Source organism: Caenorhabditis remanei, chromosome I (assembly GCF_010183535.1).
Source record: "Caenorhabditis remanei strain PX506 chromosome I, whole genome shotgun sequence".
NCBI lineage: Eukaryota > Metazoa > Nematoda > Chromadorea > Rhabditida > Rhabditidae > Caenorhabditis > Caenorhabditis remanei.
The window spans coordinates 14291923-14310135 of record NC_071328.1 but is presented as its reverse complement, the minus strand read 5'-3'; the positions used below and the strand labels follow the sequence as shown (position 1 = coordinate 14310135).

General features: G+C 38.1%; 4 protein-coding genes across 4 annotated transcripts; 1 reads left to right on the top strand and 3 right to left on the bottom strand.

The window, feature by feature from the left end:
• Nucleotides 1-207: 207 nt before the first annotated feature.
• Nucleotides 208-1206, top strand: GCK72_003142 (uncharacterized protein; the record flags this gene model as incomplete). The annotated part of the gene is made up of 2 exons (XM_003096997.2): nucleotides 208-284; nucleotides 336-1206. 2 exons carry the CDS (start codon nucleotides 208-210, stop codon nucleotides 1204-1206), a joined length of 948 nt encoding a protein of 315 aa, XP_003097045.2.
• A 5822-nt stretch (nucleotides 1207-7028) lies between these two features.
• Nucleotides 7029-8010, bottom strand: GCK72_003141 (uncharacterized protein; the record flags this gene model as incomplete). The annotated part of the gene is made up of 2 exons (XM_003097016.2): nucleotides 7029-7881; nucleotides 7931-8010. 2 exons carry the CDS (start codon nucleotides 8008-8010, stop codon nucleotides 7029-7031), a joined length of 933 nt encoding a protein of 310 aa, XP_003097064.2.
• Nucleotides 8011-10923: 2913 nt separating this feature from the next.
• GCK72_003140 (uncharacterized protein) lies at nucleotides 10924-11897 on the bottom strand (the record flags this gene model as incomplete). Its single annotated transcript, XM_003097004.2, has 2 exons — nucleotides 10924-11767; nucleotides 11818-11897. 2 exons carry the CDS (start codon nucleotides 11895-11897, stop codon nucleotides 10924-10926), a joined length of 924 nt encoding a protein of 307 aa, XP_003097052.2.
• A 4252-nt stretch (nucleotides 11898-16149) lies between these two features.
• On the bottom strand, nucleotides 16150-17264 carry GCK72_003139 (uncharacterized protein; the record flags this gene model as incomplete). Its single annotated transcript, XM_053723840.1, has 3 exons — nucleotides 16150-16213; nucleotides 16289-17134; nucleotides 17185-17264. The coding sequence occupies 3 exons, from the start codon at nucleotides 17262-17264 to the stop codon at nucleotides 16150-16152; spliced, it is 990 nt and encodes a 329-aa protein (XP_053592485.1).
• Between the last annotated feature and the right edge of the window lie 949 nt (nucleotides 17265-18213).

Genomic DNA, 18213 nt, shown 5'->3' with positions numbered 1-18213 from the left:
CCTGCGTTTCGTGGCGAGACCACAATAAGCCTATGGGAAAAATGACGGATCGATCGTACCACCGTTACGCACACATTTGATCTGATATTTTCCCATAGACAACTAAGGTCTTACAACGAAACGCGGCACTCCTCCAATCCTAGATTCTATTCACACATCTCATTAGTCCCTGCCGTTTCTCCTCATCCCTCCCACCAGTCTCTGTCGATGCCACCATTTCCCCTCCTCCGTCTTCCTGGAGTAGTCCTGTTCGATGTATTCAAATCATTGAATATCGGAGAGAAGTGAGTTAATCTTATTAACTTAACCTGACTAATTCCCTCCCGTATTTCCAGAATCAAGCTCTCTCTCTGCTCCAAGAAGGTCTCCACTCAAATCAACAATGCTCGTTTGTACTCTCAAAAAGTTATAGTTGTTCTGGACTGCTCAAGCCACAAAATCGAAGTTCACTCTGAAAACAGGAAAGATACATTCGAAATCTTCAATTATCCAGATTCCTGTAACAGACATAATTCAAATACTCATCAATTTTCTATTGCATGCTCTACAGTAAGATCTACATCTATTTCTATAGGAATCGAAATATTCTGGAAGAATAATCGAGAAGGATTTCTATCTGTTACTCAACACCTATTGAAGATATTTCAATGCAAGATTTCAACTGGTATTATTGATTGTTATTGTTTAGTTTCATTACAACCAGCGATTTCTGACCTGTTTGATCTACAACTGGAATTCGAGACATTTACTATTGCACTTAATGGATCAAGAGACAAAAACTTGATGTTTAACCAGATATCCGATAAATTTGGACTGGTTGAGAATCTTAGAATCTTATCCCATGCTAATCCAGGTTTCATACCAGTTTTCATTTCATGGCCACAGAATATTGATGTCTTTAGTTCCGCTTGGTTCACTCTGGAATATCTTTTTGCGTGCACTTGCACCAAAATTACACTCAAGGATTCTCGCCTGAAAAACAAAAATGTGGATGAGATACTTCGAAAATGGAATACTGGAGGATTCCCGAATCTCGAGTGTCTGAAGATCTATAGTCACAATATTACAAATAATGAATCGACGATTTTGGGAATGAATTTGAGCGAGTTAAACGGGAAGGTAATCCAAACTGATGATGGAGCAAAGAAGGCAACTATTAACACTGATTACGGTAGTATTGAAATGTCTATAATTCCATTTCAATAACCTTTACAGATTGAAGTTATAATTCTATAATAAAGAATCTCATTCAATCTTGTTAGTTCTCTTTGAAAATCAGTAGCAAACACTGTGAGGTATCTGTTTTCGTATATACAGTGCGCGTCATAAATATGCGCCACCCCTCGAAATCGGTGTTTTCGGGAAAGTGAGATGTTTTTTTGGGAAATCGTTATTAAAATCGAATTCAGCGTATCAAAAAACCTATATTCCCAAGTTTTGAGAAAAAAATGTCGAAAAATACGTCCAGACCAATAAAAAGTCGCTTAAACGGCCGCGTCATAAATATACGCCACCTCCCAAACAATGAGATATAGTTCAAATTTTGTCGAATTTCTTCAAATTTTTTGGAGAAACTCGTTCATGAAACAAAGTTTAATGATGTTTTCGAACACTTACTCGACAGTTCTCAAAAAATTCTAGTGAGATTTTGAAAAATCAGCACTTTTTGGCGATTTTTGTGATTCTTGAGAAATTACAGTTATTATCTGGTCTCGATGTACAGTACTTGTTTGTTTTTTAACATTTTTAAAACAAACATTACTCAATCTTCCTATTTCAATACGTTTCGATGTCTGAAATTGATATTCCAGGTCTTAATTCATTCGATTCAGGCAACTCGAGTCATCTAGGTCTGTAAGCATTGTGAGTTATAGGCTAGGAATGAGATTTCAGGCGTACTGGAGGACCGAGTATAGGTTGAAAATGCACGAAACTGTTCCCTCTTAACTTGAACAAATCAAAACATTCTTAACTTATCTTGATTCGCCCCGGGGGAAAGCCTTAGCTCTTCACAAGTTCATGGTAATTAAAATGGAACAACTAATCTAACTGCAGCTTATGTCACGTACTCATTTATGTATATAAGCAAAATATGGGTTTAATTACGTAGTTTGTATTAACTACACATGTTATCTTGAGCAATTGATAGCCTGATAAGGGTGTACAGACGAGATCTGTGACGAACAGGTGAGAAACAAATACCTAATACACGGCAGCTTCGTTCGCTCACTTGAAAGGATATCAGTGGTTCTTACCAAGGGTTGATATTCAAGAAATGGATACGAATTGAAGAAGTAACCCCAAATTTAGATGATCCATTCATCTTCAACCTATACTCGGTCCTCCAGTACGCCTGAAATCTCATTCCTAGCCTATAACTCACAATGCTTACAGACCTAGTTGATTCGAGTTGCCTGAATCGAATGAAAGAAGACCTGGAATATCAATTTCAGACATCGAAACGTATTGAAATAGGAAGATTGAGTAATGTTTGTTTTAAAAATGTTAAAAAACAAACAAGTACTGTACATCGAGACCAGATAATAACTGTAATTTCTCAAGAATCACAAAAATCGCCAAAAAGTGCTGATTTTTCAAAATCTCACAAGAATTTTTTTGAGAACTGTCGAGTAAGTGTTCAAAAACATCATTAAACTTTGTTTCATGAACGAATTTCTCCAAAAAATTTGAAGAAATTCGACAAAATTTGAACTATATCTCATTTTTTGGGAGGTGGCGTATATTTATGACGCGGCCGTTTAAGCGACTTTTTATTGGTCTGGACGTATTTTTCGACATTTTTTTCTCAAAACTTGGGAATATAGGTTTTTTAATACGCTGAATTTCAATTTTAATAACAATTTCCCAAAAAACATCTCACTTTCCCGAAAACACCGATTTTGAGGGGTGGCGCATATTTATGACGCGCACTGTATTTACTGGCTAGAAGAAAAACAGCTAGGAATGCATTTCAGATCAGATAAAGTCGCCCACAAGGTCACAGAAAATAGAAATAGGATACCATAATATATCACTAGATATTTCATGAGGAACAGTGACCGCGGAAATGAATATTGGATGTAATACAAATCAAAGTTGCAGGGATTTATTTATTCAGTTAGCAACTTTCTGAAACCTCTTCTAGTTTTCGAGTTATGCGCCTTTAAAAGAACTCGAATGTAGAAAAAGCCCTCTCTCTCTCCTTCCTTCTTCTATACTTATTTTTCAGAAGTAAGCATTTTAAAAGAGTTTTGAAGATAGTTAACTAAATTGAATAAAACTGTTTCTTATAGAAGTCTCAGTGACTGATCGACAAATTTTGCATTACGTGGCGTTGAGCATTTGAAACTTTTTTCTTACAGAAAATTATAGCAAACGGGAAAACACTCGACAAATGTTGCCACGCAAAGTTGGACCAAGACTGGGTAAGGTTGCACCTTGACTTGGCGACATTTGCCGAATGAGTTCCTTGATGTCGAGTGGAAGAAGAACCTCAAACTTGGGTACAATGAGACGTTTTATTGAATAAAGATAGTAATAAAAGTAGCAAAAGGTGTGAAAAATCATAAGGCCATTAGAAATAATAAGAAAGATGATAAGACGCTCCCGTCCTCTGGTTTTTAATGAGAGAGGCGGAGCAGGAATGGAGAAAGCAGGTTATAGAGATATAATGAATATTAATATAGATCCGATTTGATTAGATTCTTTTGATATAAATGACAGTTTGAAAGGGGGAGAAAATACATTAAGTTGGCTTATTCAAATACATAGAGTCACAGACATTTCAATACTTCGGTCTCTAATTCTAATAGTTGCCTTCTTTGATCCATCCTCAGTTTGAATAACCTTACCGTCTAATTCCATCAAATTCATTCCCAAAATTGTCGTTCCATTATTTGCAATACTTGAACTATTGACATACATATATTCTAGATTCGGGAATCCTCCAGTCTTCCATTTTCTAAGTATCACTTCCAAATCCTCGTTTTCAAAATGAGACCCTTTGAGCAAAATACTGGTGCAAGGGCACGCCAACAGAGATTCCAGAGTGAACCAAGCGGAACTACCGATATTAATCTTTTGTGGCCATGAAGTGAAAACTGGGGTAAGATCAGGCTTATCAACGGATATGATTTTAAGATCCTCGACCAGTCCCAAATTACTGGATATTTGATTCCATAACAAGTTTTCATTCTTTGATCCATTAGGACGAATAGTGAGCGTCTTGAATTCCACTTGTCGAGCAAACAACTCAGAAATAGTTGTTTTATATAAATCACTATCATAGTTATTACTAATTGAAAACTTGCATTGAAATATCTTCAAGAGGTACTGAATAACAGATAGATATCCTTCTCGATAAATCTTCCAGAATATTGTGATCCATTCGCTGAAAAAGAACACAGGTACAGTATGCCCTTCGATTTGATGCTGATGGATATATAGATTATTGATTGTTCCGCCGTTGAAATAATTAAAGATGTCAAATGCCCATATGTTATTTTCAGAGAGAACTCTGATTTTTTGGCTTAAGATGTCCAGATCGACTATAACTTTTTGAGAGTACAAACGAGCATTATTGATTTGAATAGATACTTTTTTGGAGCAGAAGGAGAGCTTGATTCTGAGAATAGAGAATAATTAGTCAGCTTCAATAAAGGTTAACTTACTTCTCTCCGATACTCAACGATTTAAACACATCGCACAGAACCACTCCAGGAAGACGGAGGAGGGGGAATGAGGAAGACATTGTGCAGTGAGATGGGAATGAAGAAAAACGACCAGGGACTAATGAGATGTGTAAATAGAACCTAAGGTTGGAGGAGTATCTGCGTTTCGTGGCGAGACCACAACAAGCCTATGGGAAAAATGACGGATCGATTGACCCCCGTACTACCATTGCGCACACAGAGCGACAGATGGTGTGGTCTCGCCACGAAACGCAGGCACTCCTCTATTCCCATAGTTTATTTACACGCATCTAATCCTCAGTCTCTGTTGACAATGCCTGTAGGTCCAGTCGAAGACCAGGACACAGTCATAACCCAGGGAGACTCCCTGTATGCGCCGTATGAGACCCGGTTCCGCAGAACCTTCGGATAAGCTATGCAAATGACAAAACAGTACACAATTTCTCAATGACCCGTTTATTAAGAGAAAGATAGGGACAAGAGAAAGGGAAAATCCGTTGACAGGAATAGTGGAGCAAAATGCGTAGGAGTAAAACCTCGCTCCCTAGTGGGATGCGAGGAAACCTTTCGGTTCTCCTTCCTGTCAGGTAAAACCTGTTACGTAGAGTTTCGTAGAGTTTTGTAGAAGGTTTATAGGGGAAAAACGAAGGGAAGGAGAACAGATAAAAAGGGGATAAAAATAAGGGAAAAAATGGGGGAAAAATCCGTCACCAACGGACCGCAACGTGGCGTAAAACGTAGTAGAAGTGCGGTGGCGAGGAGACTCGGCAGGCAACGCGCGTTGGCCTAAAAAGGCTGAGGGTTGCCTGCACATCTAACTCTCGCGACGAACGGGACACTGTAGACAAATGCGCGCGCCGTTTAAATAATGAGGCGCGGCAATAATTTAGTAGAAATTGGTAGAATTGACCGATTTCGATGGAATAAATCGGGGAAAGGCGATCATAAATAAAGAGGAATAACTGTGTGAGAGTTCGGCTCATAATTTCGGGGGATTTTGCGAGGAAAATCAATGTGACCCGGAATTATCGAGTCGTAAAGTTGGCAGTTTTATCCAGAGGCGTTAAACTGACAACAGTCTCATCTTGTTGGAAAATAAGTGATTGGGTCAGTTGTCCCGCACTATCGACCGCCCAGACTCTCCCACGGGCCTCAGCGTAGCAGTTGCTGCGCGTCCAAGGTGTACAACCTCACCAACTCAATACAAAGGACGTTCTCACCTCAGATCCCCCCAGTCTCCCTATTTCTTTTCCCCCATCTTCTTCTATCTCTGCCTCGATGTCATTCCTGTCTTCCCCATTTCCCCTTCTCCGTCTGCCTCGATTGGTGCTGTTTGAGGTATTCAAGACGTTGACTCTAAAATGTCTGACAATCTATAGTCAAAATATTAACATTTTTGGAACGACGATTTTGGGAATGAATTTGAGGGAGTTAGACGGGATGGTTATCCAAACTGATGATGAATCAAAAAAGGCAACTATCATAAATGGTTTCTATAGTATTGAAATTTGTGTGAATCTGTTGGAATAAACATTACATATTGAATAAAGATTTCAAAAACAATTTTATTCCATTTCGTTCACGTTCTTTGAAAATCAGCAATCATTGCGACCACAGCTGTGGAAATGAAATTTGTTTCGACATCATGAAACTGAATGTAAAGTTAATTAGTTGTATTGAAAATATAACTACCCTTCAAACATTCAAAGTCCCACTTATCTGGTACCAGTGATCAAATTGCAAAATTGAAAATTGTTAGTACAGTCTCTCTGGTACCTTCTCCTAGATGAGAACTACTTTCTGACCATCATTTGTTTCATGATATGTGAAACCAAAAAGAGAAAGTTGCATTTCTTCTGGCTCTTCTGTGGAAAGAAGGCTATGGGAAAGTTACGGCTCGACGACATGGAGGCTGTTCTCCAGGTGGTGTTCTAAGTTGTATTGTGGGTGAGAAGCCTTGTAATGTGCGGGATGGTCGAGTGAGTGTTTCAGATTATGGATTTGTGGGCTCCAGGAGGCGGTGATTCCCAAAGGGTATCTTGAGAAAGAACCTTTCTCTCTGAACAACCCTCAATCAAAGACATTGCAATGCAGCTTCGGCTACATGGGATCGAAAAAGGATCTGAAAAAGGATACACTTCCGACTTCCGTGTGTCAAATTCAGTTTATTGTTCAGGTCCACTAGTAAATAAGATAAAGGATTTCGTATGTTTCAGTTTTATCCTGAACAAACTTCACTTCTGTCTTACTTCCGAACAAATTTTTAAATATAGCTAACATAATTGAATAAAAATGTTTATTATAGAATTAACATAACTACATGTAATGTTATGTTTATTAAAATACAGTGACAGACATTTCAATTCTTTCGTAACCAAATTGAGAAACCAATTTCGTAACCAACTTCTTTGATCCATCATTAGTTTGGATATCCTTTCCCAGCAATTCTAATAGATTCATTCCCAGAATCGTTGGTCCATTGTCTGAAATACGTTGACTCTTGACGTACAGATATTCCAGATTCGGAAGTCTTCCAGCTTTCCACTCGTTGAGTATCACATCCAAATCTTTGTTTCCCAGAGATGAATCATCGAGTATAATTCTAGTGGAAGTGCATGTAAAAAGATATTCCAGAGTGAACCAAGCGGAACTCCAGATATTAATCTCCTGTGGCCATGAAGTGAAAACTGGTTTGAAACCAGGATCAAAACTAGACGAGATGGTAAGATCCTCAACCAATCTCAAATTATTAAATATTTGCAGATTTTGACCTTTAATAGTGAGCGTCTTGAATTCCTGTTGTAAGTCAAACAACTTTGAAATTGTTGGTTCAAATAAATCACTAAAATAACAATCAATTTCAGTTGAAATCTTGCATTGGAGCATCTTCAACAGATGTTGAATAACAGGTAGAAATCCTTTCGGATAATTTTTCCAGAATAATTTGATTCCCATTGGAATAGAAAAAACTCTTACAGTACAACATTCGATAGAGAATTGTTGCATATTTGAATCGGAAATCATTCCGGAATTTGGAAAAATGAAGATGTCGAATATATCTCTGTTATTTTCAGAGTGAACTCTGATTTTTTGATATAAGAAGTCCAGATCGACTATTACTTTTTGAGAGTACAAACGAGCACTATTGATTTGAATAGAGACTTTCTTAGAGCAGAGGGAGAGTTGGATTCTGGAAATTGAGAATGATTAGTCAGGTTAGGTTAATAATATAAACTCACTTCTCTCCGATACTCAACGATTTGAATATCTCCCACAAAACAACTCCAGGAAGATGGAGTAGAGGAAATGAGGAAGACATTGAGGCAGAGATAGAAGACAATGAAATGAGTATGAGAAGAAAGGGAGTAATGAGACTGAGACTGAGGAGTGTGTAAATAGAATCTGAGATTGTAGGAGAGACTGCGTTTCGTGACGAGACCACAACATCTCTATGGGAAAATTAACGAATATTACTATTGCACACACAGTCGACCTGTTATTCATCCCATCACAAAACAACAGATGATGTGGTCTCGCCACGAAACTGGAATACAGTGCGTCCAATAATGTTAAGACACCCCCCTAAAATGAAGGTTCCGAGAAAATGGGATGTGATCTGAAAAAACTCTAAATGCAGTTTGATTCAGAATCTTTGAAAACCCATACAGACAAATTTCTAGAAAAAATAACCTAATTCTGAGCACGTGACCTCAAAAAAACACTTTTTCAGCCGTCCAAAAATGATAAGACACCTTCGATTTTTTCGATTTTTCACGCATATCACTAGTATGAAAGAGCTCCAAAGCATTATTGATTATTCAAAAACACAAAAAAACAATGCACAATTCAATAACTGGTCTCTCCTTCATTATTCTGAATAACTTCAATCATCCTATCTTTCATGCTTCCATCGACACTTTTATGGAGAGAATATTGGAATAAAATTAGTTCTATTAGAGTAAAATGGACACCTCGCTGTGTTTGCTACTGATTTTCAAAGGGAGCTAAGAAATTGAATAAAAATGTTTATTTAATTAAAAATAAATAATAAAAGTAATGAAAGGTGGGAAAAACCTTGTAGAAATTAGAAATGAGAAAAAAGAGGATAATGCACTCCCGTCATATCGTTTTTAATGCAGGGAGAGAAGCATAATGAGTATTAATAAAGATTCGATGACGGAGGTGATATTTTGGAAAAAGGGAGAGAGTACATTTAGTTTTGTTTAATCAAATGGAGTCACATACATTTTAATTCTATTGAAACGAATGTCAATAGTTGCCTTCTTCGATCCATCATCAGTTTGGATAACCATTCGGCTCCAATTCATCGTTCCATTATTTTGAATATTTTGACCCTCGACGTACAGATATTTTAGATTCGGAAATCCTCCAGCCTTCCAATTCTTGAGTACCGTATTCAAATCCTTCATTCCCAGATGAGACCAGCCGAGTTCAATTGTAGTGCAAGTACACTCCAAAAGATGTTCCAGTGTGAACGCAACGGAATTAATGATACTAATCTTTTGTGGCCATGAAGCGAAAACTGGGCAGAAACCAGGTTCAGTAACAGATGAGATGCTTAGATTCTCAACTAGTCCAAGATTATTAGATATCTGGTTCCACAACAACTGTCGATCTTCTGATTCTTCAAGTTTAATATCGAACGTCTTGAATTCCAGTTGTAGATCAAACAACATTGCAATTGTTGGTTGATATAATGCACTATCATAGTAACCAATACTAATCGAAATCTTGCATTGAAACATCTTCAGTAGATGTCGAATGAGAGATAGAAATCCTTCTCGATAATTCTTCCAGAGTGTTTTGATTCTTGTTGGGATAGGAATAACTCTTACAGTACAACCCGCGATAGAAAATTGTGGAACATTTGTATTTAGACTTTTCCCGGAGTCTGAATAAGTGGAGATTTCAAATATATCTTTTTCATTTTTAGATTGAACTCTGATTTTGCAGTTAAAGCAGTCCACATCGATTATAACTTTTTGAGAGTACAAACGAGCAATATTGATTTGAATGGAGACTTTTTTGGAGCAGAAGGAGAGATTGATTCTAGAAACAGAAAAAAAATTAGTCAGGTAAGGTTAATAAAGTTAACTCACTTCTCTCCGATACTCAACGATTTGAATACCTCACACAGAACCAATCGAGGAAGACGAAGTAGAGGAAATGGGGAAGACATTGGGGCAGAGATGAAATGAGTATGAGGGAAAAGGGAGTAATGAGAAGAGACTGAGGAATAAAAGGGTGTAAATAGAATCTGGGAATGGAGGAGTAGCTGCGTTTCGTGGCGAAACCTTATATGTCTAAGAGAAAAATGACGGATCGATCGACCCTGGTACCACTGTTGCGCACACAGTCGATCATTCCCATAGACCATTACAGAACGACAGATGATGTGGTCTCGCCACGAAACGCAGACACTCCTCCTATCCCAGATTCTATTTACATATTTCTATTCCAGCACGTCTTATCTCAATGGAAAATAAGTGACTGAGTCAGTGCACTATCGATCCCTCTATTTCTTATCGTCTTCTATCTCTGCCTCAATGTCTCACTATTAAACTTAATAAATCAAAAGAACACAATTTGTTGTGGAAGCAGATATCCAATAAACTTGGACTGGTTGAAGAACTTATAATCTTGAGCAAGTTTGAAGGATAGCTATCCAAACTGATGATGAATCAAAAAAGGCAATTATCAGAATCAGGAGCCGATGCATTGAAATATCTGCGACCCCCACCCACTTGAATGAAGAAAACTTTACATGTTGAAATGAGAATTCTATAATGAACATTTTTATTCAATTTTGTTAACTAATTTTGAAAATCAGTCACAAACACTGCGAGATGAAGCGAAATTCGATACCTAACGTTGGGCTACTAGTTGGTGATCCTCAATCATTGGCTTTGATCACGCAAAGTTGGGCCAAGACTTGGCGATATTTGGCGAGTGAGTTTCCTGATGTTCTTGTGCTAGAGTGAGTGGAAGAAAAACCAAACTCCGCAATTAGACCTTTCATTAATTAAAAATAAATAATAAAAGTAATGAAAGGTGGGAAAAATCTTGAAGAAATTAGAAATGAGAAAAGAGAAGATAATACACTCCTGTCATATCGTTTTTAATGCGGGGGGAGAAGCATAATGAGTATTAATAAAGATTCGATGACGGAGGTGATATTTTGGAAAAAGGGAAAGAGTACATCTTGTTTCGTTTAATCAAATGGAGTCACATACATTTCAAGTCTATTGTAACGAGTGTTAATAGTTGCCTTCTTTGATCCATCATCAGTTTGGATAACCATTTGGCTCCAATTCATCGTTCCATTATTTTGAATATTTTGACCCTCGACGTACAGATATTCTAGATTCGGAAATCCTCCAGCCTTCCAATTCTTGAGTACCGTATTCAAATCCTTCATTCCCAGATGAGACCAGCCGAGTTCAATTGTAGTGCAAGTGCACGTCAAAAGATGTTCCAGAGTGAACCAATCGGACCTTATGATACCAATTTTCTGTGGCCATGAGTTGAAAACTGGAATGGAATTAGGCTTAAGAATGGATGAGAGTTCAAGATCCTCAACCAGTTCAAGTTTATTAGATATTTGGTTCCAGAAAATGATCTCATCTTTTGATCCTTTAAGGTAAATAGTGAGCTTCTGGAATTCCACTTGTAGATTAAACAACTCAGAAATTATTGGTTGCAATGAATCACTATTATAGGCATTATAAATTGAAAACTTGCATTGAAACATCTTCAATAGATGTTCAATAACAGATAGAAATCCTTCTTGATGATTCTTCCAGAATGTTGTGATTCCTTCGTCGAAGAAGATTACAGGTACAGTAAGCCCTGCAATTGGACACTGTTGCATTTTTGGATCGCTGATTGCTCCGCTGTAGGAACAATTAATGACTTCAAATGCATCCTTGTCATTTTCAGAGGAGACTTCGAGTTTTTGATATAACCTGCTCAGATCGACTATAACTTTTTGAGAGTACAAACGAGCACTATTGATTTGAGCCGAGGTTTTCTTGGAGCAGAGGGAGAGCTTGATTCTAGAAATACGGAAGGAATCAGTTAGGTTAGGTTAGTACGGTTAACTTACTTCTCTCCGATATTCAATGATTTGAATACCTCGCAAAGAATCACTCCAGGAAGACGGAGGAGCGGAAATGGGGAAGACATTGAGGCAGAGATAGAAGACAATGAAATGAGTATGAGGTGAAAGGGAGTAATGAGATGAGACTGAGAAATAGAAGTGTGTAAATGGAATCTGGGATTAGAGGAGAGCCTGTGTTTCGTGGCGAGACCACACCATCTGTCGTTCTGTGATGGTCTATGGGAAAAATGACGTAGCGACTGTGTGCGCAATAGTAGAGTCAGAATTCAAATACTCATCAATTTCCTATTGCGGGTTGTAATATAACAGTTCTTACTATCCCAACAAGAATCAAGATATTCCGGAAGAATTAGCCGAATGGATATCTATCTGTTATTCGGCATATATTGAAGATGTTTCAATACAAACTTTCAACAACTATTAGTTACTATGATAGTGATTTATATCAGCCAGTAGTTTCTGTGTTGTTGAATCTACAAGTTGAGATCAAGAAACTCGCTATTTACCTTAAACGATTGAAGGATAAAAGTATCTTCTGGAACCAGATACCCAGTAAATCTGGGCTGGTTGAGGATCTTGTCATCTATGTCTGGGTTCTTCTACAGGGTGCGCCATAAATAGTGATATACGCAAAAAAAGTTATAACGCTTTTCAAAAACATCCAAACATCTTTTCCTTTTGACAAAAAATTTTTCATTCGCTACAGAAAAGATATTCAATAATGATTTTTGATCCGTCCTGCTTTCTCCTGAATTACAGCTCTCAATCTCTTCGGGTAGATACGACCTAGGCACGGAGGTAGTTGACGACTTCAGCGTCCCATAACTTATATAGAAACGAATTCAGAGAATTCGAACCAAACTTTTTATGCTAAGAAACTCTCTGGGTCTGATATTCCTAATTTGAAAATTTGAATAAATCACGTGTTTGCGAGATATGCACCCATTTCGACAGCCAGGTGAACTCCGGAAAATCGTCTCTGAACGACTGTTAGGCAGTCTTGGAGCGGTGGACCGGCGCTTCAACTTTCTGGAATGTCCAGAAATTATTTTCAAATTGAAAACAGGGCTAGCAATGATTTCCAAACGTGAATTAGGGTTTGGGATTAGTTTTGGTTCCTGTATGGACCAAAATGTAAAAAGTGTAGCTAATCGGGACGCTTCCGACTAAAACCGGGATTGGAGGTGGATCTGAAATCTCATCGAGAAATTTTCTGTTCTAACAAAATGTACATGAGTGTTTTGCTACATTCGTTTTGTTTTTATTGTTCTGGTCGGTTTTTATGGTTAGTTACTTTCATGAGTAAACACATGGATTAAATTAGTGATTTTGTGCGTGCCAAGGAAGAGCTCATGAGCTATCAACGTTCATAAAATTCTCTTAACTAGGATGGTGATTTTTTGAGAATACAACGAGGAAATATTCAGCTTTAATTTTATATTTTATCAAACTGTTTTGGTTGCAATTTCAGAGCCATAGACTACTTTTGTCCCGCTCCGGTCCAAATTAGACCTGATCCTCTATTTGCCGGAATATGTCCAGGACGGAGCCGGAACAAATACTGTAAATATATTTTTCAAGAAGGTCTTGAATATGACAATACATTCCCTACGTTTTATTTTTCTAAAGACCTGCATTAGGGGCACTCTCACCTTCTTGAAACTCACAAAAAAGCAATTCACACACACTGATACAGTCGATGGTAGAGCTATCTGTAGAAAAAATGCTGCCACCACCGTAAAAATGAAAATTATAATTTGTTACTTCAAAAACTGGAAAACCAGATAAAAACTGATAACAAAACATATATTTGGATGCGCCTGGAGTTCTGTGGCTGAACCAGGGCTGACCCAAACATTCATATCACTATTTAACAAGACTATCGCTTCCGCCCTCCTACGTACTAAACAACTTCTGAAATCCTTCAAATCAACCTCTCCACAATTCTACATTTTCCTTTTCAATTGCTATGTTTTACCCATTATTGAATATTGCTCTGTAGTATACTCACCCCCTCCTGCTTCTAAATTATCGTTATCGCTAGAAACTCCTCTCCGTTTCTTCACCAGGAAAATCTTTCAACGCTGTAACATAACTTATTCCTCCTATTCCGATCGTCTAGCCCAACTTAATCTCTTCTCATTGCGCCATCGTAGACTAAAAGCCCAGCTTCTCCTCCTATATAAATTTCTAAGCGGTACCTCATACTTTCCACACCTAGATTCGTACATCCGGTTTTCCTCCTCCACCCGTCGCCCTATGAATCTTATTTGTATTAAACCCAAGTGCTCTGACTTTTTTTCCCACACCATTCCCATCTGGAATGCCATTACCTCCCAAAGCTCATATTTTCTCTCCCCTTCCGAGTTCAATACCCTAATCTCATCTAGTATCACACGCTATTAGAGCTTATTCTGTACTCCCAAACCACCTTTCCCCGCATTACCACATTGCTCAATTCTTAATGCCTTCTTTTATTTCCCTCATACCGGTCATTTTTTTTTTTTGTTGCCCCACTTCTCTCACTTTAACCCACCCTTTGAATGGCCTCGTGAGGGACTCATTCTCAGCCTCCCGCCCCATATATTGATAATTTTTTATAAGAATAAAATACAATATTTATGGCGCACCCTGTAGTTTTCACTTCATGGCCACAGGAAATTAATATCACGAGTTCCTACTGGTTCACTCTGGAACCCCTTTTCGCGTGCACTTGCATTACAACTATTGAAAATAATGGAGCGACGATTTTTGGGAAACTGAAGTCTCACAAAAATCTGAATAACTTTTTTCAAAAAATCGTTCTGCAACATTGGAAGACAGCTTCGAAAAGAGCGCATTTTCAGCTTTTCAACAATATATAATTCGACCCAGATCTTCGTCTGAATCATTCTCTAGTGAGTTCCCTAATGTTGGTGTGAGTAGAAAAAGAACCTTAGACATTTTATTAAAACAAAGATAAATAGTAAAAGTAACAAAATGTGTGAAAAATCATGGAAACATTAGAAATGATAAGAAAGATGATAAGGCTCCTATCTTTTTAATGAGAGGGACAGGGGGAGGAATGTGAAAATTCGATTCAATTAAATTCTTTTGATATAGATGACCAAGTTGATTTTTGGAAAAGGGGAGAACTCCGATGGAGTACACTTCGTCTTTTTTATTCACACGGAGGACACAGACATTTCCATAAATCCTGTGTCAATTCTAATACTTGCCTTCTTTGATCCATCATCTGTTTGGATAACCTTTCCCCGCAATTTCAATGGATTCATTCCCAAAATCAGTTCTCCATTCTTTGTAATATTGTGACTCCCGACGTATAGATATTCTAGATTCGGGAATCCTCCAGCCTTCCACTTTCTAAGTATTGCATCCATATCCTTGTTATCCAAATATGACCAGTCGAGTGAAATTTTAGTGCAAATGCACGCCAAAAGATATTCCAAAGTGAACCAAGCGGAACTCATTATAAAAATACTCTGTGGCCATGAAGCGAAAACTGGTATGAAACCAGGATTAACAAGGGAATAGATACTAAGATCCTTGACCAATCCAAGTTTATTGGATATCTGGTTCCAGAACAAGTTATCATTTTTTAATCCATTAAAATCAATAGTGAGCGTCTTGAATTCCACTTGTAGATTAAACAACTCAGAAATTATTGGTTGCAATGAACCACTATTATGGTCACAATTAACTGAAAACTTGCATCGAAATATCTTCAAGAGATACCGTATTACAGATAGAAATCCTTCTCGATTGTTCTTCCATAATGTTATGATTCCTTTGGGGCAGGGAATTACAGGTACAGTATGCCCTTCAATTCGATACTGTTGTATAATCAAATCGCTAGTTCTTCCGTTGTAGGTACAATTAATGATTTTAAATGCATTCTTGATATTTTCCGAGTACACTTTGATGTTTTCGTTTAAGACGTCCAGACCGACTATAACTTTTTGAGAGTACAAACGAGCAATATTGATTTGAGCCGAGATTTTCTTGGAGCAGAGCGAGAGCTTGATTCTGGAAATATGGGAGAAAATTAGTCTGGTCAGATTAGGTTAGATATACTTACTTCTCACCAATACTCAATGATTTGAATACCTCACATAAGACCACTCCAGGGAGACGGAGGAGGGGAAATGGGGAAGACATTGGGGCAGATATGGATGAAGATGGAATGAGTATGAGGGGAGAGAGAGAGAGAGAGTAATGAGATGAGACTGAGGAGTATGCGTGTGTAAATAGAATCTGGGAATGGAGGAGTGCCTGCGTTTCGTGGCGAGACCACACCATCTGTCGTTCTGTGATGGTCTATGGGAATGGTCGACTGTGTGGCAGTACCAGTATAGATCGATACTCTTTATAGATAACACAACTGAAAAAAATGGTTTATTTCAGAATGTTTATTTTAATAATGTAATGTTTTGTTTATACAAATGAGGTCACAGACATTTCAATACTCCGGGAGTCAGCTCTAAAAGTTGCCTTCTTTGATCCATCATCAGTTTGGATAACCTGTCCCCTCAATTCCATCAAATTCATTCCCAGAATCATCGCTCCATCATTTGTATAATTTTGACTACGGATCTCCAGACGCTCTAGATTCGGAAATCCTCCAGTCTTCCACTTTCTAAGTATTGCATCCAAATCATTGTGTCTCGAAAGAGAACCATTGAGATTAATAAAAAAACATGGACAGGTCAATAGAGTTTCCACAGTAAACCAATCGGAACTTCTAATGCTTATTTTCTGTGGCCATGAAGTGAACACAGGTGTGAAACCAGGATAAGCAGCGGATATGATTTTAAGATCTTTAACCAGTCCAAGTTTGTTGGATATCTGTTTCCACAACACGTTTTGATACTTTAATCCATTGAGGCGAATAGTAAGCTTCTTGAATTCCAGCTGTAGATCAAACAACTTCAAAATTGTTGGTTGAAAAAAATAACTACCATGACAACCATCACTAGTTGAAATCTTGCATTGAAACAGCTTCAATATATGTTGAATGACAGATAGAAATCCTTCTTGATGATTCTTCCAGAACGTTTCGATTCTTCTGGGGAAAGAGATCACAGGTACAGTACGCCCTTCAATTTGATACTGTTGCATATCCGGATTGTTGATGGTTGCGCTGTTGTAACGGTTGAAAATTCCAAATCTATCATTGTTATTTTCAGAATACACTCTGATTCCTTGATATAACATGTCCAGACTGACCATAACTTTTTGAGAATACAAACGACAATTATTGATTTGAGTGGAGATTTTCTTGGTGCAGAGGGAGAGCTTGACTCTGGAAATAGGTAAAGAACTAGTTAGGTTAGACTGGGTAGGAATACTCACTTCTCACCGATACTCAATAATTTGAATACCTCATACAGGACCAATCGAGGAAGACGGAGGAGGGGAAATGGGAAAGACATCGGAGAGATCGGGGATGAAATGAGGAGAAACGACGAGGAGTAGAATGGTATGAATAGAACCTGGGAAGGGAGGAGTGCCTGCGTTTCGTCGCGAGACCTAAGATGTCTATGGGAAAAATGACGGATCGATTGACCCCAGTACCGCACACAGTCACTCCGTCATTTTTCCCATAAGACTTGTCGTGGTCTCGCCCCGAAGCGCAGGCACTACTTCATTCCCAGATATTACTCCTTTTTCCTCATACTCATTTCATCGTCTTCTATTTCTACCCCAATGTCTTCCCCAGTTACACTTTTGAATTCTCTGATGGGAAAAAAGAATTTGAATGAGGTACTCAAGAATTGGAAGACTGGAAGATTTATAAATCTCGAGCGTCTGAAGATTACCAGCATGAAGATCACAGATAATGGAGAACAGATTTCGGGAATTAGTTTTAGAGAATTAAACGGAAAGGTCATTATAAACATTTTTATTCAATTTCATTTGCTTTTTTTTTAATCAGTAACAAACACTGCAAACAGAGCTGTGCTGAAGTAAAAGCAGAAATGAAATTATTTCTGACAGTATACCTACATATCTCCTTTACCTACATATCTAATGTTATAGGTCACATTGGATAATTCCAAATTAGGTCTAGATCATTGTTCCTTGTTGTACTGGAACCTTGTTGACGGCTGCTGGGTTTTATGGTTTTCCTGATGGTCCTGATGGTCCAGCTGGTCCTGGTGGGGAATTGAAGCAGAAGCCTGGGACGGATGAAGCTTCTGGAGAAGCATCAGCTCCGGTTTGTGCTGGATTTTCAGATGCTTCATCACTCTTTGAGTTTCCATCGTCTCCTGTGTTGACGATGGCCTGAAGGTTCAGTTGAAGACCAGGACAGATTCATAACCCAGGAAGATCCCTGTATGCGCAGTAGAGGCCCGATTTCGCAGAATCGTCAGATCCTAT